The following is a 26385-nucleotide window of genomic DNA, read 5'->3' as shown; positions in this document are numbered from 1 at the left end:
AGTTATTATCTTAATGGCAAGAAACTGGAAAGTACTGTAGTACAAAGGGATCTGGGGGTCCTGGTGCACGAAACTCAAAAGGTTAGTATGCAGGTGCAGCAAGTGATCAAGAAGGCCAATGGAATGTTGGCTTTTATTGCTAGGGGGATAGAATATAAAAACAGGGAGGTATTGCTGCAGTTATACAAGGTATTGGTGAGACCGCACCTGGAATACTGCATACAGTTTTGGTGCCCATACTTAAGAAAAGACATACTTGCTCTCGAGTCAGTACAAAGAAGGTTCACTCGGTTAATCCCGGGAATGAGGGGGTGGTCATATGAGGAGAGGTTGAGTAGATTGGGACTCTACTCATTGGAGTTCAGAAGAATGAGAGGCGATCTTATTGAAACATATAAGATTGTGAAGGGGCTTGATCGGGTGGATGCGGTGAGGATGTTCCCAATGATGGGTGAAACTAGAACTAGGGGGCATAATCTTAAAGTAAGGGGCTGCTCTTTCAAAACTGAGATGAGGAGAAACTTCTTCACTCAGAGGGTGCTAGGTTTGTGGAATTTGCTGCCCCAGAAAGCTGTGGAAGCTACATCATTAAATAAATTTAAAACAGAAATAGATAGTTTCCTAGAAGTAAAGGGAATTAAGGGTTACGGGGACCGGGCAGGAATTTGGACAAGAGTCTAGGTTCGGAATGGTCATGGCCCTGTGGGTAGTGGAGCGGGCCCAGGGGCCATGTAGCCTGGTTCTGCTCCTACTTCTTGTGTTCTAATTCTGTGTTAGATTTCAGGAGGTGGTTTTATTCCTGTTCCTGGCTGGGGTGGAGATCGCCTTTACAGAAGGTAAGTACTGTAGAAATATAGGGACAAAGTGATCTCCTGGAAGAGTTTCTATTGCCTAGATGGGTCGGAGAGGAATTTCCCAGATTTTTTCTCCCAAATTGGCCATTGGGTTTTTTATCTGGTTTTTCGCCTCTCCCGGGAGATCACATGGGTTCGGGTGGGATGGAGAATGATAGAAGATTTGAGGTTAGGATCAGATCAGCCATGATCTTATTGAATGGTGGAGCAGGCTCGAGGGGCCGATTGGCCTACTCCTGCTCCTATTTCTTATGTTTTTATGTTCTTATGTTCTTATGAGTAGAATGGTTAACATAAAAGGGTACCCAAAAATCTTCTACCGGCATGTAAACAGTAAGCGGGTAGTAAGAGGCGGTGTGGGGCCTGTTAGAGACAAAGAAGGTGATATATGCTTAGAGGCACAGGACAAGGCTAGAATACTCAATGAGTACTTTGTATTGGTGTTTACTAAGGAGGTGGATGCTGCCAAAATATCGTTAGAAGTGGAAAAGGTAGAAGCAATGGAAGGGGTGAAAATTGATAGACAGGATGTACTAGAAAGGCTGGGTATGCTTAGAGTGGATAGGTCGCCTGGTCCAGATGGCTTGCATCCCAGATTGCTAAGGGAATTGGGGAGGAGATAGCAGAAGGGCTTGCCATAATTTTCCAATCTTCCCTAGATGCGGGGGAGGTGCCTGAGGATTGGAATGTGGCAAATGTGACACCATTGCTCAAGAAAGGGTGTAAGGACAATCCTAATAACTACAGGTCGGTCAGTTTAACATCAGCGGTGGGTAAAGTTTTAGAAACAATAATCAAGGAAAAAATTAATGGACACTTGAAGAGGTTTAAGCTAATTAAGGAGAGCCAACATGGATTTGTAAAAGGCAGATCATGTTTGACAATCTAATTGAATTTTTTGCTGAAGTAACAGGGAGGATCGATGAAGGGAATGCAATGGATGTTGTCTACATGGATTTTAGGAAGGCGTTTGACAAAGTACTACATAGAAGGCTAGTTAACAAAATTGAGGCTCGTGTAATAGGTGGGTCAGTGGCAGCTTGGATAAGGAATTGGCTTAAGGACAGAAAACAATGAGTTGTGGTAATTGGCTGTTTTTCAGACTGGAGGATGGTAGACAGTGGTGTTCCCCAAGGGTCAGCGCTGGGGCCACTGCTTTTTTTGATATATATAAATGACCTACATATTGGAAGTAAAAGTAGAATTTCTAAATTTGCCAATGACACCAAACTTGGGGGTGTGGCAAACAGTGATGACGATACCAATCGACTGCAACAGGACATAAAAAGGCTAGCAGAATGGGCAGACAAATGGCAGATGGAATTTAATACGGAGAAGTGTGAGGTGATGCATTTTGGCAAAAGGAACAGGGAGAGGCAATATACACTTAATGGCACAGTTTTAAAGAGTGTGCAGGGACAGAGATCCCTGGGAGTTAATGTGCATAGGTCCCTGAAGGTGGCAGGACATATTGAGAGAGTGGTTAGCAAAGCATATGGGATCTTGGGCTTCATAAATAGAGGTATTGAGTACAAAAGTAGAGAAGTTATACTGAATCTTTATAAAGTGCTGGTTAGGCCACAACTGGAGTATTGCGTCCAGTTCTGGTCACCACACTTTAGGAAGGATGTGAAAGCCCTTGAGAGAGTGCAGAGGGGATTACCAGAATGATTCTGGGGATGGGGGATCTTAGCTACAAGGACAGGTTGGAGAAGCAGGATTTGTTTCCATTAGAGCAAAGGAGGTTGAGGAGTGATTTTTAAATTTTTTTATTCATTGATGGGATGTAGGCGTCGCTGGCTAGGCCTGCATTTAGTGCCCATCCCTAATTGCCCTTGAGAAGATGGTGGTGAGCCGCCGCCTTGAACCGCTGCAGTCCATATGGTGTAGGTACACCCACAATGCTGTTAGGAAGGGAGTTCCAGGATTTTGACCCAGCGACACTGAAGGAACGGCGATACAGGTCCAAGTCAGGATGGTGTGTGGCTTGGAGGGGAACTTGTAGGTGGTGATGTTCCCATGCGTCTGCTGCCCTTGTCCTTCTAAGTGGTAGAGGTCGTGGGTTTGGAAGGTGCTGTTGAAGGAGCTTTCGCGAGTTGCTGCAGTGCATCTTGTAGATGGTGCACACTGCAGCCACAGTGCGCCGGTGGTGGAGGGAGTGAATGTTGAAGGTGGTGGATGGAGTGCCAATCAAGCGGGCTGCTTTATCCTGAATGGTGTCGAGCTTCTTGAGTGTTGTTGGAGCTGCACTCATCCAGGCAAGTGGAGAGTATTCCATCACACTCCTGATAGAGGTGTACAAGATTATGATAGGTTTGGATAGGCTAGACGGGGAAAGGCTGTTCCCACTAGTTCATGGTGCAAGGACTAGGGGACACAGATTTAAGGTTTTGGGCAAGAGATACAGGGGGGATGTGAGGAAAAACTTTTTTACGCAGCGAATGGTGAGGACCTGGAACTCGTTTCCGACGGAAGTGGTGGAAGCGGAGACACTCAATGGGGGGAATTTTCTCAGCCCTGGGGAGGCAGGTTTAGAGGTGGGACGGCCGGGAAAATGGCAGAAACTGGGAACGGGTACTGACCCCGCTCCCAACCCGCCTCCGTGCCATCTTCCCAGGAGGCGGGTCCCCGAGTCGCGCAGGGACCCATCTCCTCAAGGCGGGAAGGAGATTAGAGCCAATTAACTGCCTGTTAACAGGCAGTTTTGAGGCTTATCCCCATTTTACGAGAGAGGTCGAAAAGTCCGTTGTACAATTATGGACAGGTAAGTATGAGAGGTTAGTGTAAAGTGTTGGAAAAAGTTTCCTTACCTTTGCTTCTTCCTGCAGGCTTTAATCTTTGAGGATCCGGAGGTGCCTCATCTCAACGGCAGAGATGACAGAATGACTGCTGCAATCTCAGATACAGCAGCCATCTGCTTTCTGCTAAGGAGAGAGGTCTTGGTGAGCCTGTGTGCAGGGGCTCACCTTAGAACAGAGATTGTCAGTGTTTGACAACTTCTCAAAGCTGTCAAATGCTGACAATTCATCTGTCAAAAAATGTTCGACAGTTGAAGCGCCATACACTGACGTCATCTGTTACCTGCTTTCCCTTAATTGGCCGGTGCGGGCTTAACAAGGCCAATCAAGGGAAAATAGCGTGGGTTGGTCAGACGTCACTGGGGGCGGGACTGAATCCCGAAAACCAGCAGTCCCGCCCCCAATGTGCCTTCATTGACAAAATCCAGCCCAATGTTTTCAAGGGAAGACTGGATAGGCACTTGAGGGAAATAAACTTGCAGGGCTACGGGGATAGAGCGGGGGAATGGGACTGACTTGATTGCTCTGCAGAGAACCAGCACAGACTCGATGGGCAGAATGGCCTCTTTCTGACGCCGAATGCCGTTATGACACTATTAGCTCGATTTTGCCAGGCCCGAGGAGGCGGGATTGGAGACGTGTGAGGTGTTAAATTTGCATAAAATGGCGGGCGGCTCCGATCCCGCCTCCAGCCCGCCTCCAGCCTGCAGTTAAGTGCCTCTATAATCCAATTTTGACAGGCCTTTCTGAATTTAACACTTTTCCCCTGTGCTGCACGCCTCCTCTGGAGCATGCCAGTTAATCCTAGCGGCCTCACAAGTGGATTGCTTACTAACAGCTGCAGCTCCACCATTAAAAAGGAGTCATGGGGATGGAATACTTACTTTTCCTGTGTGGAGAAGGTCATGAAAACTCTTTCTGCATTGCAGCCAGGTTCTGCTGCACATTGAAATCACATTCACCTCCTGTGCCACTTGCAACCACACAGTTTTGGTCTGTTGTGGAGGCTTTTTCCTCCCTGAGGAAGGAAAGAGCACTTCCTTGTTTGCACTTGCTCCCTCCACCAGAGCTTAGAGGGAGGCCTCATCGAATCTGGGTGCACACTTTGGTCTGGTGCTGGACATCGTAGCAGTAGGAATCCCTCAGAAGTATGTTGATAAAGTTGTAAGGCTGAAAAAGAAACAAAGCTGTTTGCAGGCCTTAAATCCAGCTGCATAGATGACGTCATCGGAGGCGAGTTTCAGTATCAAAAGACTCATTGGGCCAGGGGTTCCCACATGCTGGAAATCAAGTGCCCAATTAGGGCAAAATCGCACTTTTGACCTGCCTCACATCGGAGGCGGGGTCCAGACCCGCCGACCACCTGACACGCCCCCAGCCCGCCCCATGACAAAATCCAGCCCTATGACTCATCCTGCTGTACCACTCATCACATCCCCATCACTCTGCCTTCCCTACCCTACTCCTGCACATCCTTACTCACACCAACTTACCTTGCACCTCCACTCATCCCTCTCGATCTACATTATCACTTTCCCATCTCACTAGCCACCCCTCACACTCACCCTCATCCTAGTCCAATCATGCCAACTAACAACACACTAGGGTGTTTTAGCCAATGTTGTGTAAACTTTCTGTTAAAGTGTTGTTAAGCATTGAAATCCTTATTGTCACCACTTTGCCTCCTTGGACAGATCTGTGTGCACCTTTGAAAGTATCTTAGTGAGTTCCAGTGAATGGCGAGACATAACATTTCCCCCTCCCCAACCCGCCCACAATGGTGATGAGTGTGAAAGGAATGGCTTGGACATTATAGGGATGCTTTATGGTGCCGGTGTGGGGTGGCGCCAACCTGGCGCATCATGTGGCAGCCAGGGTGTACAGCATCAAGTGCAGTAAATCTGGACATGGTGATGCCATCGCTCGCGTCCTGGGCAGCAATGTGCATGGGTGACGATGTCCTTTGTCCAGTGCAGCATCAGTTGATTGCGGAGAAGATTGGTGTGGTTGTTGGTGCTGCTGGTGTGCCCGGTGATGCTGGTGTTGGGGCTGATCGTGTTGGGATTCTGAGGACCAAGGTGAGATTTTTTCAAGGGCAGTGATGCTGATGGAATAGATGCCAGGTGAGGTTGGGACGACAGAAATAATCTGTCAATGTTGAGATAGGTTGTTCCAAGGAGATGACAGTGGAGAGAGAGATTACTCCAAACACTTCAAAAGTGCATAAAGCTCAAAATTGGGTTCCAAATACTGAAGGCTGAAGCTTCTAAGATTGGGAAGTGAACAGCTGTGAAATGGTAAGTTTTGGACCACTTTTACAGCTTTCACCTGCTCACAGCAATTCACAGTGATTGAGAACCTGACATACTTACCTGACGTGATAGTCGCTCTCCGGGAACCTCGTTGAAAACCTGGTAAAATGTTAAGCACATGGGAAAATGGTTTCTTAACTACCTTTTAATAAGCTTCTAACTATCTAAATTGGCTGACCCACCACTTGGTGTCGGGTCTGTTCAGGGATAACAGAACCAACATTTGGGAAACTGACAAGGAGGCGGGTTTACAGTGGGATACCGACCCGCTGTCAATCTTTGTGATTCTGAGCGCCAGCAAAATCGCGGCCACTGTCTTCGAGTAGCCTCTGGTTCTTCTGCCAATTATTTTAACTCAGGGTCCTCTGGTTACCGACCCTTCTGCCACTGAAATTCTATATGAGAAAGTGCCGCAGGTTTTTAGACCTGTTCACGTTACAGCGCAATATGATTTGGTCCTTGGGGAGTGATGACAAAGGTTGGTATGCACTGCAATCAGCGGGACAGAGGTGGGGCCAGTTATTTTCAGGAGTATCTTGGATGGCATGAGAAACACATGCCTACAGTGATCGCCAATCATCGAGGGGAAAGTTAAAATAAAGGGGGACTTCATCTCAGCATTAACATTTTTAACACACTTGAACCTAGAGTTCAAATGCTGCACAAAAAATATTTTTCTCCTTTACATTCTCATAAAAACTTTACTTTGCCTCCACGTCTTCCTCCCTCCCCTCCAAATAAAACCGTTATTTTGTGTCACTTCTTCTGACCGTTCAGTTGACCTGAAAGTCACCAGTTTGTCTTCCTGCTCTCCACTCTACCATTCTTAGTGTTGCCAACTCTGGTTGGACGTATTCCTGGAGGTTCCATCACATGACTTCCGGTGTCCAAGAGCCCTGCCCAGTCGAAGAGCCTTTTCTTCCCCATCTCCAGTATCTTTTATAACCAATAAACAAAAGTGTGCATAGAAAACGGGAATAAAACACCATTTCATTTTTAATACCCCTGTGATTTTTCTCCCGGGTGTTGCTCCCAGCAGTGTCCTGGAGATTAACCTTTAATTCCTGGAGATTCCAGGGCAATGCTGGAGGGTTGGCAACCCTAAGAACGCTTTCGACACAACATTGCATTCTTTTTTTCCACTGTTCCTCTCTGGATCCCGTTGCCCAGTTGAATAGGTTCCTAATGGCCTTGCTGCTCGTAGCTTAACTACACTCTTTTACTCTTTGAGAAATGGCACTTCCTGTTTCTCACTCATCACCAATTTCAGTCCAGTGCATGTGGCTCGTGTAACACCCCCCAGCTGCCCCTCCCCTCACCTCCATATGAACGGCAATCAGCAGATTATGAGGTTATGTTAGCAACGGTTCAGCCAGTGATGGGAGAGATTAAGATAAGATAGACACCCTGCACCACCGGCAATTATACGGGCTAAGATAAAGAGCTGAAGTACAGCCAGTCAGATGGCAAACAGAAAGAAAAATAAAAGAAAGACTTGTATTTTTATGGCACTTTTCACATTCTCAGGAAGTCCCAAAGCACTTGCCAATGAAGTATTTTTGAAGTGTAGTCACTGTTGTAATGTAGGAAACACGGCAGCCAATATTGTGCACAGCAAGCTCCCACAAACAGCAATTAGATAATGATCAGATAATCTGTTTAAGTGATGTTGATTGAGGGATAAATATTGGCCAGGACACTGGGGAAACCTCCCCTACGCATCCTCAAGAAGAAAATAGGATGAATTAGAATCAAAGCAGGTACAGAATGAGAAATAAAGAGAGGGAATGAAAGAATAGATTAAGAGAGAGAGAGAGAGAGAGAAAAGAGACAGAAAGGAAAAGTAAGAAAACAAAGTAAAAATTTTAAATGTAATATCCTTAAAATCTAACAACAATTGATTACCTGAATGAATGAGACTCCCCAGTTTAAATTGTTCAATTTCTGGGCCAGAGAGGTTGATTGGCATTGCATTAACAATGATCACATTGTTAAAAAAGGTACTTATGCTGTTAATTATTAGATTTAACTTTCTGCAGTGAGTTTAATGGGCAATTAATGGGCTAATCCAGCTAATTCTTAAAAATACCAGGGAAGCTAAGGGTGAGCTGCTGTTTGTACAAAGCAAACAGCGGAGCGGTGTAAATCGATCAGCAAGTTCTGGAGATTCACAACTCACAGTGTATCTCCTTAGCCCCTGAATTTGCTGGCCGATTTGCACCTTTATAACGGTGTGCGTCGTTAACACACCGTTATCTTTCCAGCAAGTTCCAGCCCAATATCAGGTTCATTATTATAAGGTAACGGAACAACAATAACACCAACTTGCATTTATATAGCGCCTTTAACGTAGTAAAACATCCCAAGGTGCTTCACAGGAGCGTTATCAAAAAAAATGATTTGACGCCGAGCCACATAAGGAGATATTAGGACAGGTGACCACCAGCTTGGTCATAGAGGTAGATTTTAAGGAGCGTCTTGATAGAGGAGAGAGAGGTGAAGAGGTTTAGGGAGGGAATTCCAGAGCTTAGGGCCCAGGTAGCTGAAGGCACGGCCGCCAATGGTGGAGCGAAGAAAATCGGGGATGCGCAAGAAGCCAGAATTGGAGGAGGTTACAGAGATAGGGAGGGGTGAGGCCATGGGGGGATTTGGCAACAAGGATGAGAGTTTTAAGATAAATACAGTCAGTGTGTACCATAAAGGAGCATGATACATTTCCTAAACTGTTGCTATAATTCATCTAATTTTCTTCTCCTTAGCTGTAGATTGTGGGACCCCAGCTCACGTGCCAAATGCGTGGCCATCATCAGTCAGACGGACAACATATGGAAGTGAAATCCAGTATCGTTGTCAGACTGGTTATGTAAGTGAAGGAGGAAGTGGCACATTGGTCTGTTCTGCCAGAGGACAATGGGAAGGAGCTAATTTCATTTGTACAGGTAATAAAGGATCTGTGTGCACAAGGCACACAAAAGAGGAACAGCTGTTGACAGGAATATTGTACTCCTAATGCGTCACAGATCAGCAGTAATGAGTTGCAGCAAATTTAACGATAGCTGACCATTGAAAGGAAAAACTCCTTTCATAACAATTCATGATGGCATGAATTCCTGCCTTATAATAATTAGTTGTTATTGGTGGCCCTCTGACTGGACACATACATGGTGTATTTGTGTTACAGACCTTCTTCAAGCGTGGGACTCTGCACTCCTCCAATTCTGGCCTCTTGCTTATCCCCGATTTTCATCGCCCCACCATTGGTGGCTGTGCCTTCAACTGTCTTGGCCCTAAGCTCTGGGCTTCCCTCCCTTAACCTCGCTACCTCTCTACCTCTCTCCTCATTTAAGACGCTGTTTAAAACCTACTTCTTTGACCAAGCTTTTGGTCACCTGTCCTAATATCTCCTTATGTGGCTTTGCATCAAATTTTGTTTGATAATCACTCCTGTGAATTACCTTGGGACATTTTACCACATTAAAGGCGCTATGTAAATTCAAGTTGTTGTTGTTGTTGTTGAGAACAACCCAGATGTTCATACAGGTCGTGGGCCGATCACAACTCGTTTAGTTTTAGACTGGAGTTTCAGTCACCTGGAGAACAATGGTGTACTTTTAATGAGATCTGTGTCATAATCCGCAATTTAGTTGACTTGTTCTGGTTCCCTGTCAACGCATATTTTGAATTATTATCCAAATGTATCAGGGAACAGGCCCATTTATACTCATTTGGGTTTGTGATTATAAGTATAAGAGTAGACTGTGGCTCAGTGGGTAGCACTCGCTAGGTGGGAGGGGCTAGGAGTGAGCCAGGTGTTACTGGTTGCCTGATTGCAGCTGGGAGTTGGAGGGAGTTTTGTAAAAAGTTGGTGGTGGGTTTTGGGTTTTGTTTTCAGGTTTTAGGGCCTTTTTGGCCCACAAAAACAGCCAGATGGCTGCTGAGGGGTCCGGAGTGCTGGGCCCCTCAGAGGACAGTGTTCCCGAGAGGAATTTAATTAGGGAAGAAACTGTGGCGGGAAAGGAAAATAAAAGGCCCAAAGATTTGGGCCGGGACCCAGGAGGTTTGGTAAAGAAAACACGGTAGTGGTCCAGTGTGAGGCTAAGAAGATTCGAGCTTGGGATTTTATCCAGGCAGTTCATGAGGACTGTGGTGAGGGATGCTGGTTTGCCTGCCGACCAAAACTGGGTGTGGGATTTGAGGTGACGGTCAGTGGCCGTGAGGAGGTGGAAAGACTGTTACTCAGTCTGAAAGTTGGTGAGAAATTCTTGGAGGTGACTCTGCTATATTCAGAGGAGGTGGTGGTTTCATTTTTAAACTTGCCAGTTTACATTGAGGACGAATTGCCAAGCAAAAAGTTGGAGTCGTGGGACATTAAAATCTGTTCTGCATTAAAGAGGAGGTATTATCCGGGAACACGGGTAGCAGACAGAACCTGGTATGTAAGGGTGCGGTTCCCAGAGGGGGTGAGGTCATTGCCGTACAGTATGAAGTTCGAGACACTGGAAGGAGTGCAGTACATTCGTGTGCTGCATGATAACCAAGTAAAGGTGTGCTATTATTGTCTTGGACAAGACCATCTCGTAAGAAACTGTCCAGACCTGTATTGTTACAATTGCGGTGAGTCGGGACACATCACTCGGAGCTGCAAGTCGGAGAGCTGTGAGGTGTTTCACAAAGGCCCCACCCGCTGTGAGTGTGTGGCAGAAGGGAGCGATATGAGTGATGAGGAGATGGGAGAAGGAGCAGGAGATGAGAGTGGAACGGTCGGAGGAGCGGTGCAGTCGGAGGACACAGCCAGTAAATTGAAGGAGAAAGGAGCTCAGGAAGAGGCAGAGGATGGCGGAGCGGAGAACGGGATGGAGATGGTGGAAAACATGCCGAGTGCTGTGGAGGGGAACAAAGACAGCAGCGGGCAGCGAGGGTCGAGTGCAAACTTGAGCCTTAGTGCGGTTCGGCTCCCCCTGGGGAGTCTGGTGGCTGCGGGGGAGAGGAGGCCGGCGCGGGGTGTGTGGCGGATGTGGGGGCTCCGGGGTGAGGCGGGGAGTCGGATATCTTGGTGAGCGGGAGGGGGCAGGATGGGGAGAGGGTGCAAGAGGCAGGAGCCTTAAAGGGACAGCAGGAGGGGATCGACGAGATAGAGACGTCAGAAGGGAACAATTTAGGAGCGCCATTGTCCCATGGAGAGAGGGAACAGGGTGCAAGGGGCAGAGGTGGAGATGTGGTCGAAGGGAGTGGTACAGTGGGAGAAACTGCGATAGCAGGAAGTCTCTCTATGGGAGATGAAGTATCTGATGGGGAGCAGGATTATGTATCTGACAGGGAGCAGGCACAGGGGGTTGCAGAAGAGCTTGAATGTAAGGAATTAGAGGGGGACAGAGACATGGAAGTCTGGGGTGGGGTGGCATCATGTGGAAAGAGAAAAGGTAGTGAGGGGCAGAAGGAGGGAGAAAGGGCAGCTCCTGGGCCCAAACTTAATGCAAGGAAGAGGCTGAAACAGCAGGGAGGGTTCAAAGAGGAGGTGAAAAAGAGCCGGAGGCTGCAGGAAAAAGCAACAGCTGCCCGAAAAGTTGAGAAAGAGCATGAGAGGAGGGAAGAGCCAGAGTTTAAATCATGGGGAGATTAGCAGGCATAATTCCCTTCTTTGGAGCCATGATTACATTGGTCTCGATTAATGTGAATGGACTGAGGGGTGAGAAGAAATTGCAGCAGTTGTTGCAGGGTTTTAAAGGTTGGGACTTTTTTTGCCTGCAAGAAACCTTTTGGGATGAGGATATTCTAGAAAGAGTTCAGAAGGTTTAGAAGGGAGAGGTGTTTGCAAGTTGTGCAAACAATAACCGTAGAGGGGTGGCTGTTTTGGTGAGTCCGTCCATAAAAGAGAATGTTGCCTTGGTGGACAAGGACACTGAGGGGAGATTTTTACGGCTAAGGGTAAAAATGGAGGGATTTAATTGTGATCTCTTTAATATCTATGCACCGAGCGACCATTGCAAGCATCGCGAGTTTTTTCGGGGGTTATTCACTGAAGCGGCATAGGTGGAAAATCCTTCTATAGTGGGGGATTTTCATGTATTTTTATCTCGGATGCACATTTCAGCCCAGATGACCTTTAAGGATGATAACTCCAGAGGGATGATTGTAAAAATGATGGCAATTTTAAATTTGAGAGACTTATGGAGGGACCGGAACCCCATAAAAAGGGAGTTCTCCAGAGCAGGTTGGGTGGGTGATGTTTTAAAACAGAGCCGAATAGATTTTGTGTTAATGCAGGAAGGGTTAAGTTCTGAGGTGATGGAGATTTATTATAAAAATGTATTTTTTAGTGATCACTCGGCTTTGGTTCTTCGAATTAGGAACAGCAGAGTTAAGATCGGTTCAGGGGTGTGGATTTTAAACAATCAATACCTGAAAGAAATTGCTTATAAAGAAGGGATTATAAATATAATAAAGAATGCTCGGGAGGAACCTTTGTTTTTGAAAGAAAGAAGAGTTTGGTGGGACAATTTCAAATATGAGGTAAAAGTTTTTTCGGTACGTTATGGGAAAAAGAGGGCGGCAGCTATCCGGCGTCGAGAAGAGAATATAAACAAAAGGTTTACGGATGTCTGTAAAGCAGTTGACGGAGGGGATAAGGGAGCTGAGACTAATTTCCGGGTGCCAAAGGAAGAGTGGGCATTATTGCAAGCTGAAAAATGCAAGGGGGCCATTCTCTGTGCAAAGGCTAGAGATGCATTGGAGGGCGAAAGATGCACTAGATATATTCTAGAGCAAGAGAAGCTGCGACAGAGATTATCGTTAATTGAGGAGTTGAAGGTTGGGGAGAAGATCATTCATGAAAGTGGGGAGATTTTAGAGGTGGCTAGCAGCTTTTATCAAGAGTTATATACAAAAGAAGACATTTCCAATTTGGCGATGGAGAAGGTTACTGCTTTTATTGAAGAGGGTTTAAAGGAGGATGAGAGGAGCATGTGTGACAAAGAAGTAGGATTAGCGGAAATAAAAGTAGCAATAAGTGGAATGATGGGGGGGAAAAGCCCATGACCGATGGACTAAGTGTAGAATTTTATAAAGAATTTTTCGAGATTTTAAGTCCATTGCTCTTAGAAGTTTTTAAGGAAATTAAAATTGAGGGAAGCCTGGCCCCATCTATGAGGTATCATAAGCTTAGCTTATATAAAAATAAAGGGGATAGACGGGATAGACGGGATCTGAAGAATTGGAGGCCCATCACATTATTAAATGTGGATTATAATATCTTGGCGAGGGTTATGGAAAATCGTTTGAAGGAGGTGTTACCGGAGATAGTTTGGCCCTCTTAGTCCTATGGAGTCATAGGCCGGGACATCGCAGACTCTGTGGTCTCAATCCGAGATGCGATAGAGCTCATGGAAGAGAGTGGGAGGGAAGCTTATGTATTAAAGATAGATCAAGAGAAAGCCTTTGATAGGGTCTCTCATGAGTTTTTATTGAAGGTTTTGGAAGCATTTGGTTTCAAGGAAAATTTCATTCAGTGGATAAGGATTTTTTATTCAAACATATTTAGCTGTGTTAAATGTAATGGTTTTTTTATCCAAGTATTTTCCAATACAGAGATCAGTGAGACAGGGTTGTCCCCTGTCCCCATTGTTGTACACATTGGTAGTAGAACCATTAGGTTACATGATGCGAAAGAAACAAGGTGTAGTTGGGATTGTGGTCCCCAGTTCTGGGCTGGTGTCGGTGATACATCAATATGCAGATGACACAACCTTAACATTGAGAAATGGGAGTCAGTGAGGAAAGCTATGGATGTAGTGGAGGAATATTGTAGAGCTTCAGGAGCCAGAGTGAATTATAGTAAGTCCCAATGCCTGGTTGCAGGGAGGGGTAGGTGGGAATGGTTGGGGGACTGTCCCTTTAAGGTGGTGGAGGTTTTGGAAGTTCTGGGGGTGCATATGGGGTGCAAGAAAGACAGGGATGAAGTGGATCGATTAAATTGGGAACCGAAGGTTATGAAAATTAAAAAGATTTTGGGAAGATTGGAAAGAAGGTGGTTGAAAGTGCAAGGAAGAGCGACAGTGGTGTCTGCTCTCCTGCTATCTAAGCTATGGTACTTATTGACGGTGGAGGATATTCCTGAGTGGGTGGAAAAGTCCATCGGAGAGGCTTGTGTGAGGTTTTTATAGGAAGGGAAACCAGCCTTGGCGGCTTACAATACCATCATTGGACGGAGAAATCAGGGAGGACTCAATTTCCCAGATATTGATTTGAAGAAGAAATCCTTTAGAATCAAATGGGTGAAGAGATTTCTTCAGAAGTCAAATACATGTTTTTGGAAGAGTTGTTTTGAGCATTTTTTAAAACGAAGTGGGATAGGAGGGCAGGGGATATTGTATATGGAATTCAATAATATGTTTTTGAAATCGATTAAACTTCTCCCTAGGTTTTATAAGGCGGTTGTAGAGACTTGGGGCCAATTTTTAAAGAGTGTGCTGTTTATGCCCAAGGGGGCTGAGGAATTTTTAGAACAGCCCTTATTTTTGAACAGGTGGGTCAACATCGAAGGAGAGGTATTATTTAATCAAGCTTTTATAAAAGCTGGTATTATATGTGTGAAAGATGTATTATACGAGGTAATTCCAGGTTGGTTGCTGGAAGCGATAGTGAGGGACATGGTGTGGGAGGAGGATCAGGAGGTAGAGGGAAAAGCAATAGGAATCATGTATGAGAAGATTGTGAGGGCAATGCCACAGGATTGGATGGAAGAAATAAATGCGGAAATCTCCAAAGGAAGTAAAATGTGTCCTGCTTTTCCAAGTTTTGTACTGGAGAAAGGGGGAGAGTTGGTCCAATTTGACAACTGTAATACTCGAGGTTTCTATGAGGTATTCAGAGAATGGAGATTCAAGACACCTGCTGGTCACGAGTTTTGGCAGAGTATATACCCACAGCTGGACTTCAACAGGATTTGGAAGGGAGTGTGGGCGAATTTTAAATGCCCAGAATGGATTGAACTGGATTTTAAATTGGCTCATAACGGATTTTTACCATGACGGACTTGTGCAAGGTTGGACGAGTCATGGCGGCAACTTGCCCAGTGTGTGGGACACGTGATGAGACTCTGTCCCATTTACTGGTGTTATGTTCGCAGTTAAATGACTTTAAGTACTATGTTCGACAGTTGTGTGAAGCTTTTTTGCTGGGTGGGGACCAAAGAGCGAGAATGGGAATCCTGTGGGACTCAATTTTGAGATGGGGATTGCAGGAGAGTCTGACTGAATCTAGCGGAGTGGCAATTAATTTAATGTGCAGTTTGGCTAGATTCGTGATTGTGCAAAGAAGGAATGCTCTGTTTTTTAAGGGGAGGAGAATCAATCTAAAGGAGTATTTTAAATATAAGCTAAAAGATCATTATAAAGCTCTGTGGATGTTTTATTCAGAAAGGAATTTAAGGACAGTATTTTACAACCAATTTTTAAAGTACAATCAATTAATATATGTTACAGGAGACAAATAAAACTTCAGGTTTTGATGTTAAAATGTGGTGGCGGAATGGCAGTGCAGAGCGGCGGAATTGATTTGTATCATACAATGAAATGATCACGATGTTTTAAATGTTCTTAATGTCCAATAAAGTAATAAAAAAAAAGCATTCTTGCAGCTGAGTCAGAAGGTTGTGGGTTCAAGTCCCACTCCAGAGACTTAAGCACAAAAATTTAGGCTGACACTCCCAGTGCAGTACCGAGGGAGTGCTGCACTGTCAGAGGTGCCGTCTTTCAGATGAGAAGTTAAACCGAGGTCCTGTCCACTCTCTCAGGTGGCTGTAAAAGATCCCAAGGCACTATTTTGAAGAAGAGCAGGGGAGTTATTCCTGGTCTCCTGCCCAATATTTATTCCTGAATCAACATCACTAAAAAACAGATTATCTGGTCATTATCACATTGCTGTTTGTGGAACCTTGCTGTGCACAAATTAGCTACCGCGCTTCCTACATTACAACAGTGACTACAATTCAAAAGTACTTCATTGGCTGTAAAGTGTTTTGGTTCACCCTGAGGTCGGGAAAGGTGCTGTATAAATGCAAGTCTTTCTTTATATAACACTTCAAAATGTGATGATGTTTCAGTACGTTCTATAGTACTGCAGAAGAGACTAATCATGAAAGAAATGTTTTAAGCAAGATGCCAGTATCTGCATGATATAACTAGAATATGTGGCAAGACAATATTAGCATTCAACGCATAACCTGCCTGCACAACCCACTCACAAATCTGTCACTTAACTGACTCCCATCAGGTACAAGCTTGTAGTATTCAACTTCTCCCTATCATACATCCGTTATATCAACAAGGGCGTGAGATATTAGAATGTTATGGTAACGGCTGGATATAGAATCAGAGAATCATACAACACAGAAGGAGGCCATTCGGCCCATCCTGCCTGTGCCGGCTCTTTGAAAGAGCTGTCCAATTAGTCCCACTCCTCTGCCCTTTCCCCATAGCCCTGTAAATTTTTTCCCTTCAAGTATTTATTCAATTCGCTTTTGAATGTTACTATTGAATCTGCTTCCTTTCAGGCAGTGCATTCCCAATCACAACAACTCAATGGCCCAATTTCACCCGCTGTGGCGAGTCCGGTGCGGCCGGAGCAGACAGCGGCCTCAAATTCCGCACCCGTCTTCATCCCGCCTCCTCCAAGTGATTTTACCCTGATTGGGCTTGTTAAGCCCACCCTGCGAGGTTCCCGGCCAATTAAAAGGAAGTGGGCCTGATGACATCATCTGATGACGCATCACCAGCCGGTTTCCTTAAAGCGACCATGTCCACATTGATTTTGACAGTTGTGCTGTCAGTGTTCTACAGCATTGAGGTGCTGCAAACACTGACAAGCACTGCACAGATGTGCACGGCTGTACCCAGTTGGTCCCATGACTCCCTCCATATGCTTATGGAGGGAGTCACAGCTCGCAGGGAGGTCCTCTTCCCTCCCCATGGACAGTAGACACCTCCCCAGGACACCAACGCAGCCTGGCTGCACATTGCACAGGAGGACACAAGCAGGGAGGTTGTCAGGAGGACCAGGCTGCAGTGGCGCAAACCTTTCAATGATCACAGTAGATTGCAAAACGTTACTGCAAAGCCACACTCAACCTCGTATCATAAGATTTAGATTAGCAATGGAGAGGAGCAAGGAACAATCATGAGTAGAACTTCTAAACTGGAATAGGCTAACTTCAATGGCATGTGAAAGGATCTAGCCAGAGTAAAATGGAACCAAAGACTGACAGGAAAAACTGTAACAGAACAATGGGTGATCTTTAAGGAGGAGATGTTCCAAGTACAGGCTAGGTACATTCCAACAAGAGGGAAGGGTAAGGAACCAAAGCAAGGGCTCCTTGGCTGAGGAGGGAGATAGAGAAGATGATGAAACAAAAAAAAATGCGTATGATGCATGTCAGATGAATTCTTCAAGGGAGAACCAGACCAAATACAATAAGTTGAGAAGGGAAGTGAAGATGAAAATAAGATTGGCAAAGAGAGAATATGAGAATAGAATGGTTAACATAAAAGGGTACCCAAAAATCTTCTACCGGCATGTAAACAGTAAGCGGGTAGTAAGAGGCGGTGTGGGGTCTATTAGAGACAAAGAAGGTGATATATGCTTAGAGGCACAGGACAAGGCTAGAATACTCAATGAGTACTTTGTATTGGTGTTTACTAAGGAGGTGGATGCTGCCAAAATATCGGTAGAAGTGGAAAAGGTAGAAGCAATGGAAGGGGTGAAAATTGATAGACAGGATGTACTAGAAAGGCTGGGTATGCTTAGAGTGGATAGGTCGCCTGGTCCAGATGGCTCGCATCCCAGATTGCTAAGGGAATTGGGGAGGAGATAGCAGTAGGGCTTGCCATAATTTTCCAATCTTCCCTAGATGCGGGGGAGGTGCCTGAGGATTGGAATGTGGCAAATGTGACACCATTGCTCAAGAAAGGGTGTAAGGACAATCCTAATAACTACAGGTCAGTCAGTTTAACATCAGTGGTGGGTAAAGTTTTAGAAACAATAATCAAGGAAAAAATTAACGGACACTTGAAGAGATTTAAGCTAATTAAGGAGAGCCAACATGGATTTGTAAAAGGCAGATCATGTTTGACAATCTAATTGAATTTTTTGATGAAGTAACAGGGAGGATCGATGAAGGGAATGCAATGGATGTTGTCTACATGGATTTTAGGAAGGCGTTTGACAAAGTACTACATAGAAGGCTAGTTAACAAAATTGAGGCTCGTGTAATAGGTGGGTCAGTGGCAGCTTGGAGAAGGAATTGGCTTAAGGACAGACGACAATGAGTTGTGGTAATTGGCTGTTTTTCAGACTGGAGGATGGTAGACAGTGGTGTTCCCCAAGGGTCAGCGCTGGGGCCACTGCTTTTTTTGATATATATAAATGACCTGCATATTGGAAGTAAAAGTAGAATTTCTAAATTTGCCAATGACACCAAACTTGGGGGTGTGGCAAACAGTGATGACGATACCAATCGACTGCAACAGGACATAAAAAGGCTAGCAGAATGGGCAGACAAATGGCAGATGGAATTTAATACGGAGAAGTGTGAGGTGATGCATTTTGGCAAAAGGAACAGGGAGAGGCAATATACACTTAATGGCACAGTTTTAAAGAGTGTGCAGGGACAGAGATCCCTGGGAGTTAATGTGCATAGGTCCCTGAAGGTGGCAGGGCATATTGAGAGAGTGGTTAGCAAACATATGGGATCTTGGGTTCATAAATAGAGGTATTGAGTACAAAAGTAGAGAAGTTACGCTGAATCTTTATAAAGTGCTGGTTAGGCCACAACTGGAGTATTGCATCCAGTTCTGGTCACCACACTTTAGGAAGGATGTGAAAGCCCTTGAGAGAGTGCAGAGGAGATTTACCAGAATTGTTCTGGGGATGGGGGATCTTAGCTACAAGGACAGGTTGGAGAAGCTGGATTTGTTTCCATTAGAGCAAAGGAGGTTGAGGGGTGATTTTTTAATTTTTTTATTCATTGATGGGATGTGGGCGTCGCTGGCTAGGCCTGCATTTAGTGCCCAGCCCTAATTGCCCTTGAGAAGATGGTGGTGAGCCGCCTCCTTGAACCGCTGCGGTCCACATGGTGTAGGTACACCCACAATGCTGTTAGGAAGGGAGTTCCAGGATTTTGGCCCAGCGACAGTGAAGGAACGGCGATACAGGTCCAAGTTAGGATGGTGTGTGGCTTGGAGGGGAACTTGTAGGTGGCGCTGTTCCCATGCGTCTGCTGCCCTTGTCCTTCTAAGTGGTAGAGGTCACGGGTTTGGAAGGTGCTATTGAAGGAGCTTTGGCGAGTTGCTGCAGTGCATCTTGTAGATGGTACACACTGTAGCCACAGTGCGCCGGTGGTGGAAGGGGTGAATGTTGAAGGTGGTGGATGGAGTGCCAATCAAGCGGTCTGCTTTATCCTGAATGGTGTCGAGCTTCTTGCGTGTTGTTGGAGCTGCACTCATCCAGGCAAGTGGAAAGTATTCCATCACACTCCTGATAGAGGTGTACAAGATTATGATAGGTTTGGATAGGCTAGACGGGGAAAGGCTGTTCCCACTAGTTGATGGCGCGAGGACTAGGGGACACACATTTAAGGTTTTGGGCAAGAGATACAGGGGGGATGTGAGGAAAAACTTTTTTACGCAGCGAATGGTGAGGACATGGAACTCGTTTCCGACGGAAGTGGTGGAAGCGGAGACACTCAATGGGGGGAATTTTCTCAGCCCTGGGGAGGCAGGTTTAGAGGTGGGACGGCCGGGAAAATGGCAGAAACTGGGAACGGGTACTGACCCCGCTCCCAACCCGCCTCCGTGCCATCTTCCCAGGAGGCGGGTCCCCGAGTCGCACAGGGACCCATCTCCTCGAGGCGGGAAGGAGATTAGAGCCAATTAACTGCCTGTTAACAGGCAGTTTTGAGGCTTGTCCCCATTTTACGCCTGCAATTGCAGGCTACCCAACTGCTGTGAACCTCGCCAGGGTGAGCGAGGCAAGTAGTGGGTCTGCGGGGGTGAGAGAGGTCAAAAAGTCCGTTGTACAATTATGGACAGGTAAGTATGAGAGGTTAGTGTAAAGTGTTGGAAAAAGTTTCCTTACCTTTGCTTCTTTCTGCAGGCTTTAATGTTTGAGGATCCGGAGGTGCCTCATCTCAACGGCAGAGATGACAGAATGGCTGCTGCAATCTCAGATGCAGCAGCCATCTGCTTTCTGCTGAGGAGAGAGGTCTTGGTGAGCCTGTGTGCAAGGGCTCACCTTAGAACAGAGATTGTCAGTGTTTGACAACTTCTCAAAGCTGTCAAACGCTGACAATTCATCTGTCAAAAAATGTTCGACAGATGAAGCGCCATACGCTGACATCATCTGTTACCGGCTTTCCCTTAATTGGCTGGTGTGGGCTTAACAAGGCCAATCAAGGGAAAATTGCGTGGGTTGGTCAGACGTCACTGGGGGCGGGACTGAATCCTGAAAACCAGCAGTCCCGCCCCCAATGTGCCTTCATTGACAAAATCCAGCTCAATGTTTTCAAGGGGAGACTGGATAGGCACTTGAGGGAAATAAACCTGCAGGGCTACGGGGATAGAGCGGGGTAATGGGACTGACTTGATTGCTCTGCAGAGAGCCAGCACGGACTCGATGGGCTGAATGGTCTCTTTCTGACGCCGAATGCCGTTATGACACTCTTAGCTATATTTCACCAGGCCCGAGGAGGCGGGATTGGAGACGTGTGAGGTGTTAAATTTGCATAAAATGGCGGGCGGCTCCGATCCCACCTCCAGCCTGCAGTTAAGTGCCTCTATAATCCAATTTTGACAGGCCTTTCTGAATTTAACACTTTTCCCCTGTGCTGCACGCCTCCTCTGGAACACGCCAGTTAATACTGGCGGCCTCACAAGTGGATTGCTTACTAACAGCTGCAGCTCCACCATTAAATAGGAGTTTTCAGCAATCATCATTTGCAGGTGGCAGAACTTTGTTGTCTCAGGTCTGGGGGAACTTTTAGCAGGCCTACTCATTGTTGTGGAAGTTTCGAGCCTGAGACCCATCTCCAGTGTGACCTCCTGGGAAACCCCTCTCCCCACCTTGACTGAGCGCTTCCTCAACTGAGGCATATACCAGAAGCATGGGAACCATTTATTTGCTTTCCTCCTGGACAGTGGGGAAGGGGGTTGTCACTGGTCCTGTGGGGAAGTAAAGGAAAGAGTTAGATATGTGAGATAAACATTGCATGCACATGGAATTGTGCAGATGATCATAAGCCAATCTGTTAGAGCATCATAATCAATATCAGTCACTCATGCAATGTCAATGAGAGAGATGAAAAACTATTCTGTCACCAGCTTACTCTGATGCGTCCGTCTGTCCGTCCCCCACTTGCGCATCCTCCTCCACTCCCACGATCTCCAGCGCCGCCTCTTTGGCAGTGGTGAGCTGGGCTATTGAGGGTGGCCCTCCTCCTGTCTTCGTCCTCTCCCGCTTATTGTGGGCTCTCTCTTCCTGCAATGAGGGACACAAGTGGAGTTTGAGTGAGAATGAAGAAGTGAGTGTAGAGAATCCATAGCATAGATGCTTAGAAGGAAACAAAGATGGAGTGAGGTGCCAAGACCGAGGTCCCTCCCCGAGTGTTGTAACTTGTTGTCATAGCATCACAGTGATAGAGAGTGTGAGGGCTGTATAGTTGAACAGTTAAATGAATGTGAACATACAGAGAGAGGGAATGGGTAAGGGTGCAGGGATGTAACGGTGAAGTGGGATGCGGAGGAGGAGGTTAACAAAGCAGAGTGCTGGTGATGAGAGGCGATGGGGATCAGATTGAGAGTCATGGGGATGGAATACTTACTTTTCCTGTGTGGAGAAGGTCATGAAAACTCTTTCGGCAATGCAGCCAGGTTCTGCTGCAGATTGATATCACATTTGTTATGTATTGTGTGTTCTCCTCCCACCTGTGGTGGCGCTGTCACAGGAGATAAATGGTGGGGTGTTCTCGGTTAAGTTTAGCTCTCTTTGTTTGGAACTTTCCAGAACTTCCTTTCCTTCCAATAAAGCACTTCATGTTTGAATCTCTGGGTTCTGAGTCCTAAATTGTGAGTCGGTAGAAAGGTACCGACACAACAAGTGGTGACGAGGATCGGATGAATCTGTGTTGTGGGAACTTTCTTGTTTTTGACTACAAAACACTTGGAACAGAGATTGCAGCATTACATTAGCGTTACGGCAGTGAGTAAACAGAAATTTTAATTTGAAACGTGAGATGGCTACTATATTAGGAAACATCGGTGATTTTGATGAAAATGTGGAGCAATGGAGCGCATATACGGAACGTTTTGACTATTTTGTATTGGCGAATGCGGTGGCAAATGAAAAGGTCGTGCCTACCTTTTTGAGTGTAATCGGGCCGAAGACATTCAATTTACTTCGCAGCCTCGTGCAGCCAGATAAGCCAGAAACTAAAACATATAAGCAACTAGTGGAAATTCTTGGAGCACATTTTTCACCAAAACCTCTGGTTATTGCTGAGAGATTTAGATTTCACAAACGGAATCAAGAGGAGGGGGAATCAGTAATGATGTTTATTGCTGCTTTAAAAAGGTTGTCAGAACACTGCGAGTTCAAGGAGGTGCTGAATGACACCATTAGAGACAGACTCGTGTGTGGTCTGCAAAATGCAGCCACACAGAAGCGCCTTCTTACTGAGGACAACCTTACTCTTGAAAAGGCCATTGAAGTTAGTTTCTCCATGGAGATGGCGGAAAAGGAGGCTCACCAGTTGAGTTCAACAGGGAGAGTTCACAAGGTGTCGTCTGAGCCTAAAGGTGCGCGGAACGGCACATGTTACCGTTGTGGGAAAACGGGGCATCACGCTAATGACTGCTGGTGTACGGAGCTGGAATGCCGAAATTGTGGCAAAAAGGGTCACATTGAACGCGCCTGTAGAGGTAAAAAAAGAACAGACAGAGCTGGGAAGCATGGAAGCAAAATGTCTGTATTTGGACAAGAGAGGAAAAAGAGTGTTCATTCAGTGCAGTATGATGGAACAAGCAAAACAGAGGGGAGCGACACCTCTGAGGAGGAAGAGGTGCACATACTGACGGTTGCAGATGATTCAAATGGCTACTGGGTGTCACCACTGGTGGAGGGACAATCAGTGCGGATGGAGGTGGACACAGGCGCGGCTGTGTCCCTTGTTTCAGACACTGTCTACAACAAAATGCTAAAGCATCTTACCCTTCAGCCAACAAACATTGTGCTAAAGACGTATACCGGCGAACCTGTGGCCATGTGAGGCGTCATTGAGGTGACAGTTAAATTGAACGGACAGACTGCAAAACTGCCACTATATGTGGTAAAGGGAAATTACCCATCGCTACTGGGACGTGCGTGGCTAGAGAAAATCACGCTGAACTGGCCTGCAGTCCGCATGATGTCAAAAGGGGAGTCAGGTCTGACTGCAGTGTTAAACAAACATGCAGAACTCTTCAATGGGGAACTTGGGAGCATGAAAAAGATCAGCGTGAGACTGGACATTAAACTGACAGCAAGCCGAAGTTTCACAAAGCCCGACCTGTACCCTATGCAATTAGGCCAAAAGTTGAGGCTAACTTGGAGGCCTTAGTCGAGAATGGAGTCCTGGAGCCTGTGAGCATGAGCAAATGGGCCACACCCATTGTTCCTGTCCTAAAAATGGATGGACCTGTTCGAATCTGCGGGGATTTTAAAGTGACTATTAACCCGGTGCTGTCTGCGGAACAGTACCCTCTTCCCCTCATTGATGATCTTTTTACGGGCCTGGCCGGAGGGCAAAAGTTCAGCAAAATAGACTTATGCCAGGCTTATCTACAAATGCATGTCGATGACAAATCAAAGGAGCTGCTGACAATTGTGACACAAAAGGGGCTACAAAGGTACAGCCGCCTTCCGTTTGGAATTACGTCGGCCCCTGCTCTATTCCAAAGGGCAATGGATCAGATTTTGAGTGGACTGCCAGGAGTCCAGTACTACCTGGACGACATCCTTGTCACTGGGACAAATGAGGAGGATCATCTTCTGAACTTGGATGCGACACTACAACGACTGAAAGAGTATGGACTCAGAGTTCGTAAAGACAAATGTGAATTCTTTCAGTCTTCAGTTGAGTACCTGGGGCATGTGATTGACGCTACTGGCCTGCATAAGGTGCCGTCAAAGGTCAAGGCGATCGTGGAGGCCCCAGCACCCCAGAATGTGAGCCAGTTACGTTCATTTCTGGGGCTACTTAACTACTATGGGAAGTTTATTCCAGACTTAGCAACATTGCTGAAGCCGTTACATCAGTTGCTATGTCAAGGCAAAACATGGAAATGGACTGAACTGTGCAACGAAGCTTTCGCCCAAGCAAAGAAAGCATTGCTGAAATCAGAGGTCCTGACACACTTCGACCCAAAGCTACCCATGCAGCTAGCATGTGATGCATCACCATATGGTGTGGGAGCAGTCATATCCCACATCATGCCTTCGGGTGAAGAGAAACCTATCGCCTTCGCATCACGCACCTTGAACAAGGCCGAGAGTAACTATGCGCAGATCGAGCGCGAGGCCTTGGGAATCGTTTTTGGAATTCGAAAATTTCATCAGTACCTGTTTGGGAGAAGGTTCACACTCCTGATGGACCACCGTCCATTGACTTCAATCTTCGGGCCCCACACCAGAATTCCGTCTCTCGCTGCAAGCAGGATGCAAAGGTGGGCTTTACTGTTGTCAGGACACACATACGACATCAAATATCGCAAATCAGACTTGCACGGCAATGCAGACGGTCTCTCGAGGCTACCCTTGCCTGTTACTCCCCCAGAGCCTCATCAGATAGACATCTTCTACTTTAGACAAGTGGAGGGAGCACCTGTCACTGCAGTTCAGGTGCGAAGGTACACCCGCAACGATCCAGTCCTGTCTGAGGTAATGGACGATGTCATTCGAGGGAGAGCTATAGGAGATTCTCCTAGTTTGAAACCTTACGTTTCAAAAAGAAATGAGCTCTCTGTCCAGGCAGGTTGTCTTCTTTGGGGACGCTGTGTCATCATTCCGCCACCTCTGAGGGAACCTATACTGCAACAACTTCATACAGGCCACAGTGGGATGGTTCGGATGAAGGAAATGGCAAGAAGCTACTTCTGGTGGCCAGGTCTCGATGGGAATATTGAGGAGAAAGCCAAAACATGTTCCCCATGTCAAAGGGTCCGGAATGTTCCACAGCTGGCAACCCTACACCCCTGGGATTGGCCTGCAGAAGTGTGGCAGCGAGTACATGTGGACTTCGCCAGTCCTTTCGAAGAGAAGATGTTTATGGTGGTTGTGGACGCTCGTAGCAAGTGGCCGGAGGTCGCTGTGATGAGGTCTACCACGGCAGAGAAAACAATTAAGAAACTTGGTGAGATGTTCAGCCGTTATGGCTCACCAGAACAACTCGTAAGTGACAACGGTCCACAATTTGTATCACAGGAGTTTGCAACCTTCCTGCATGTGAATGGTGTCCAACACATCAGGTCTGCGCCCTATCATCCCTCTACTAACGGCCAGGCAGAAAGGTTCGTGCAAACTTTGAAGCACGCCTTGAAGGCATCGCAAGGTCAGGGCTCAATCCACCAATGACTGAACAGCTTCCTGTTGTCCTACAGGAACGAGCCGCATGTCACAACCAAAACTTCCCCCGCTTCACTCATGAAGAAGAGGCAGTTGCGGACAAGTTTTGACTTACTCAAACCTCCAAGGGCAGAGCAGGTTGTCCATCATCAACAACAAGCTCAAGTTGAAAAGAGAGAGAAAAGAGCCAAGGAGAGACGGTTTCATTCGGGAGAGCACGTCCTAGCTCGAAAATAAAACACTGGACCGAAATGGGTTCCTGCTACGGTGATCGCGCAGACGGGCCCTGTGTCTTACACGGTTGAAACTGTTGAAGACGTCGTCTGGAGAAGACACACAGATCAACTGTTGCTAGGAGCAGAGACAGCCACAGAGGCTCCAACGGCTGGTTGGCCTGAACTGTTTCCGGATGATACCGCAAACCAGCATCCTTTGCCACAGTGCTCTTCTCCAACACAGGAAGTCAAAGAGACTGTTCCACCTGTGCAAACTCCTGACTTTCGACTGACACAGGCACCTTCTTCCTCTAGGCCTGTGTCAATGCCTACTGCTGTGGAAGCCAGCGATGACCGCCGGTATCCTGTCAGAGAGTGGCAGCCTCCAAGACGCTTGGATCTGTAGGCTTAGTGACTTACCCACAAGACTGGGGCAGAATAAACCCCAGGGTAAAGTCAGGGGTTGATGCAGTCTACCTCTACCCTAGGTTCGTTGAGTGCATTGAAAGTAACTTACCTGTTGAGGAATAATGTGGACCTTCCATTTAAGAGGGGAGGAAAT

At 46.4% G+C, this 26385-nt stretch overlaps 1 protein-coding gene across 1 annotated transcript in view; it reads left to right on the top strand.

Moving 5' to 3' along the window:
- Positions 1-26385, top strand: part of susd1 (sushi domain containing 1) — a 296951-nt gene that overhangs the window by 193724 nt on the left and 76842 nt on the right. Inside the window, exon 13 of the mRNA XM_085984560.1 lies at positions 8724-8903. Within this exon, the coding sequence (XP_085840686.1) occupies positions 8724-8903 (180 nt within the window). The remainder of the gene's footprint in view (positions 1-8723; positions 8904-26385) is intronic.

This window comes from Somniosus microcephalus, chromosome 1 (genome assembly GCF_052327205.1).
Source record: "Somniosus microcephalus isolate GS21.2 chromosome 1, FLI_Smic_1.0, whole genome shotgun sequence".
NCBI lineage: Eukaryota > Metazoa > Chordata > Chondrichthyes > Squaliformes > Somniosidae > Somniosus > Somniosus microcephalus.
This window is presented reverse-complemented; position numbering and strand designations above follow the sequence as displayed.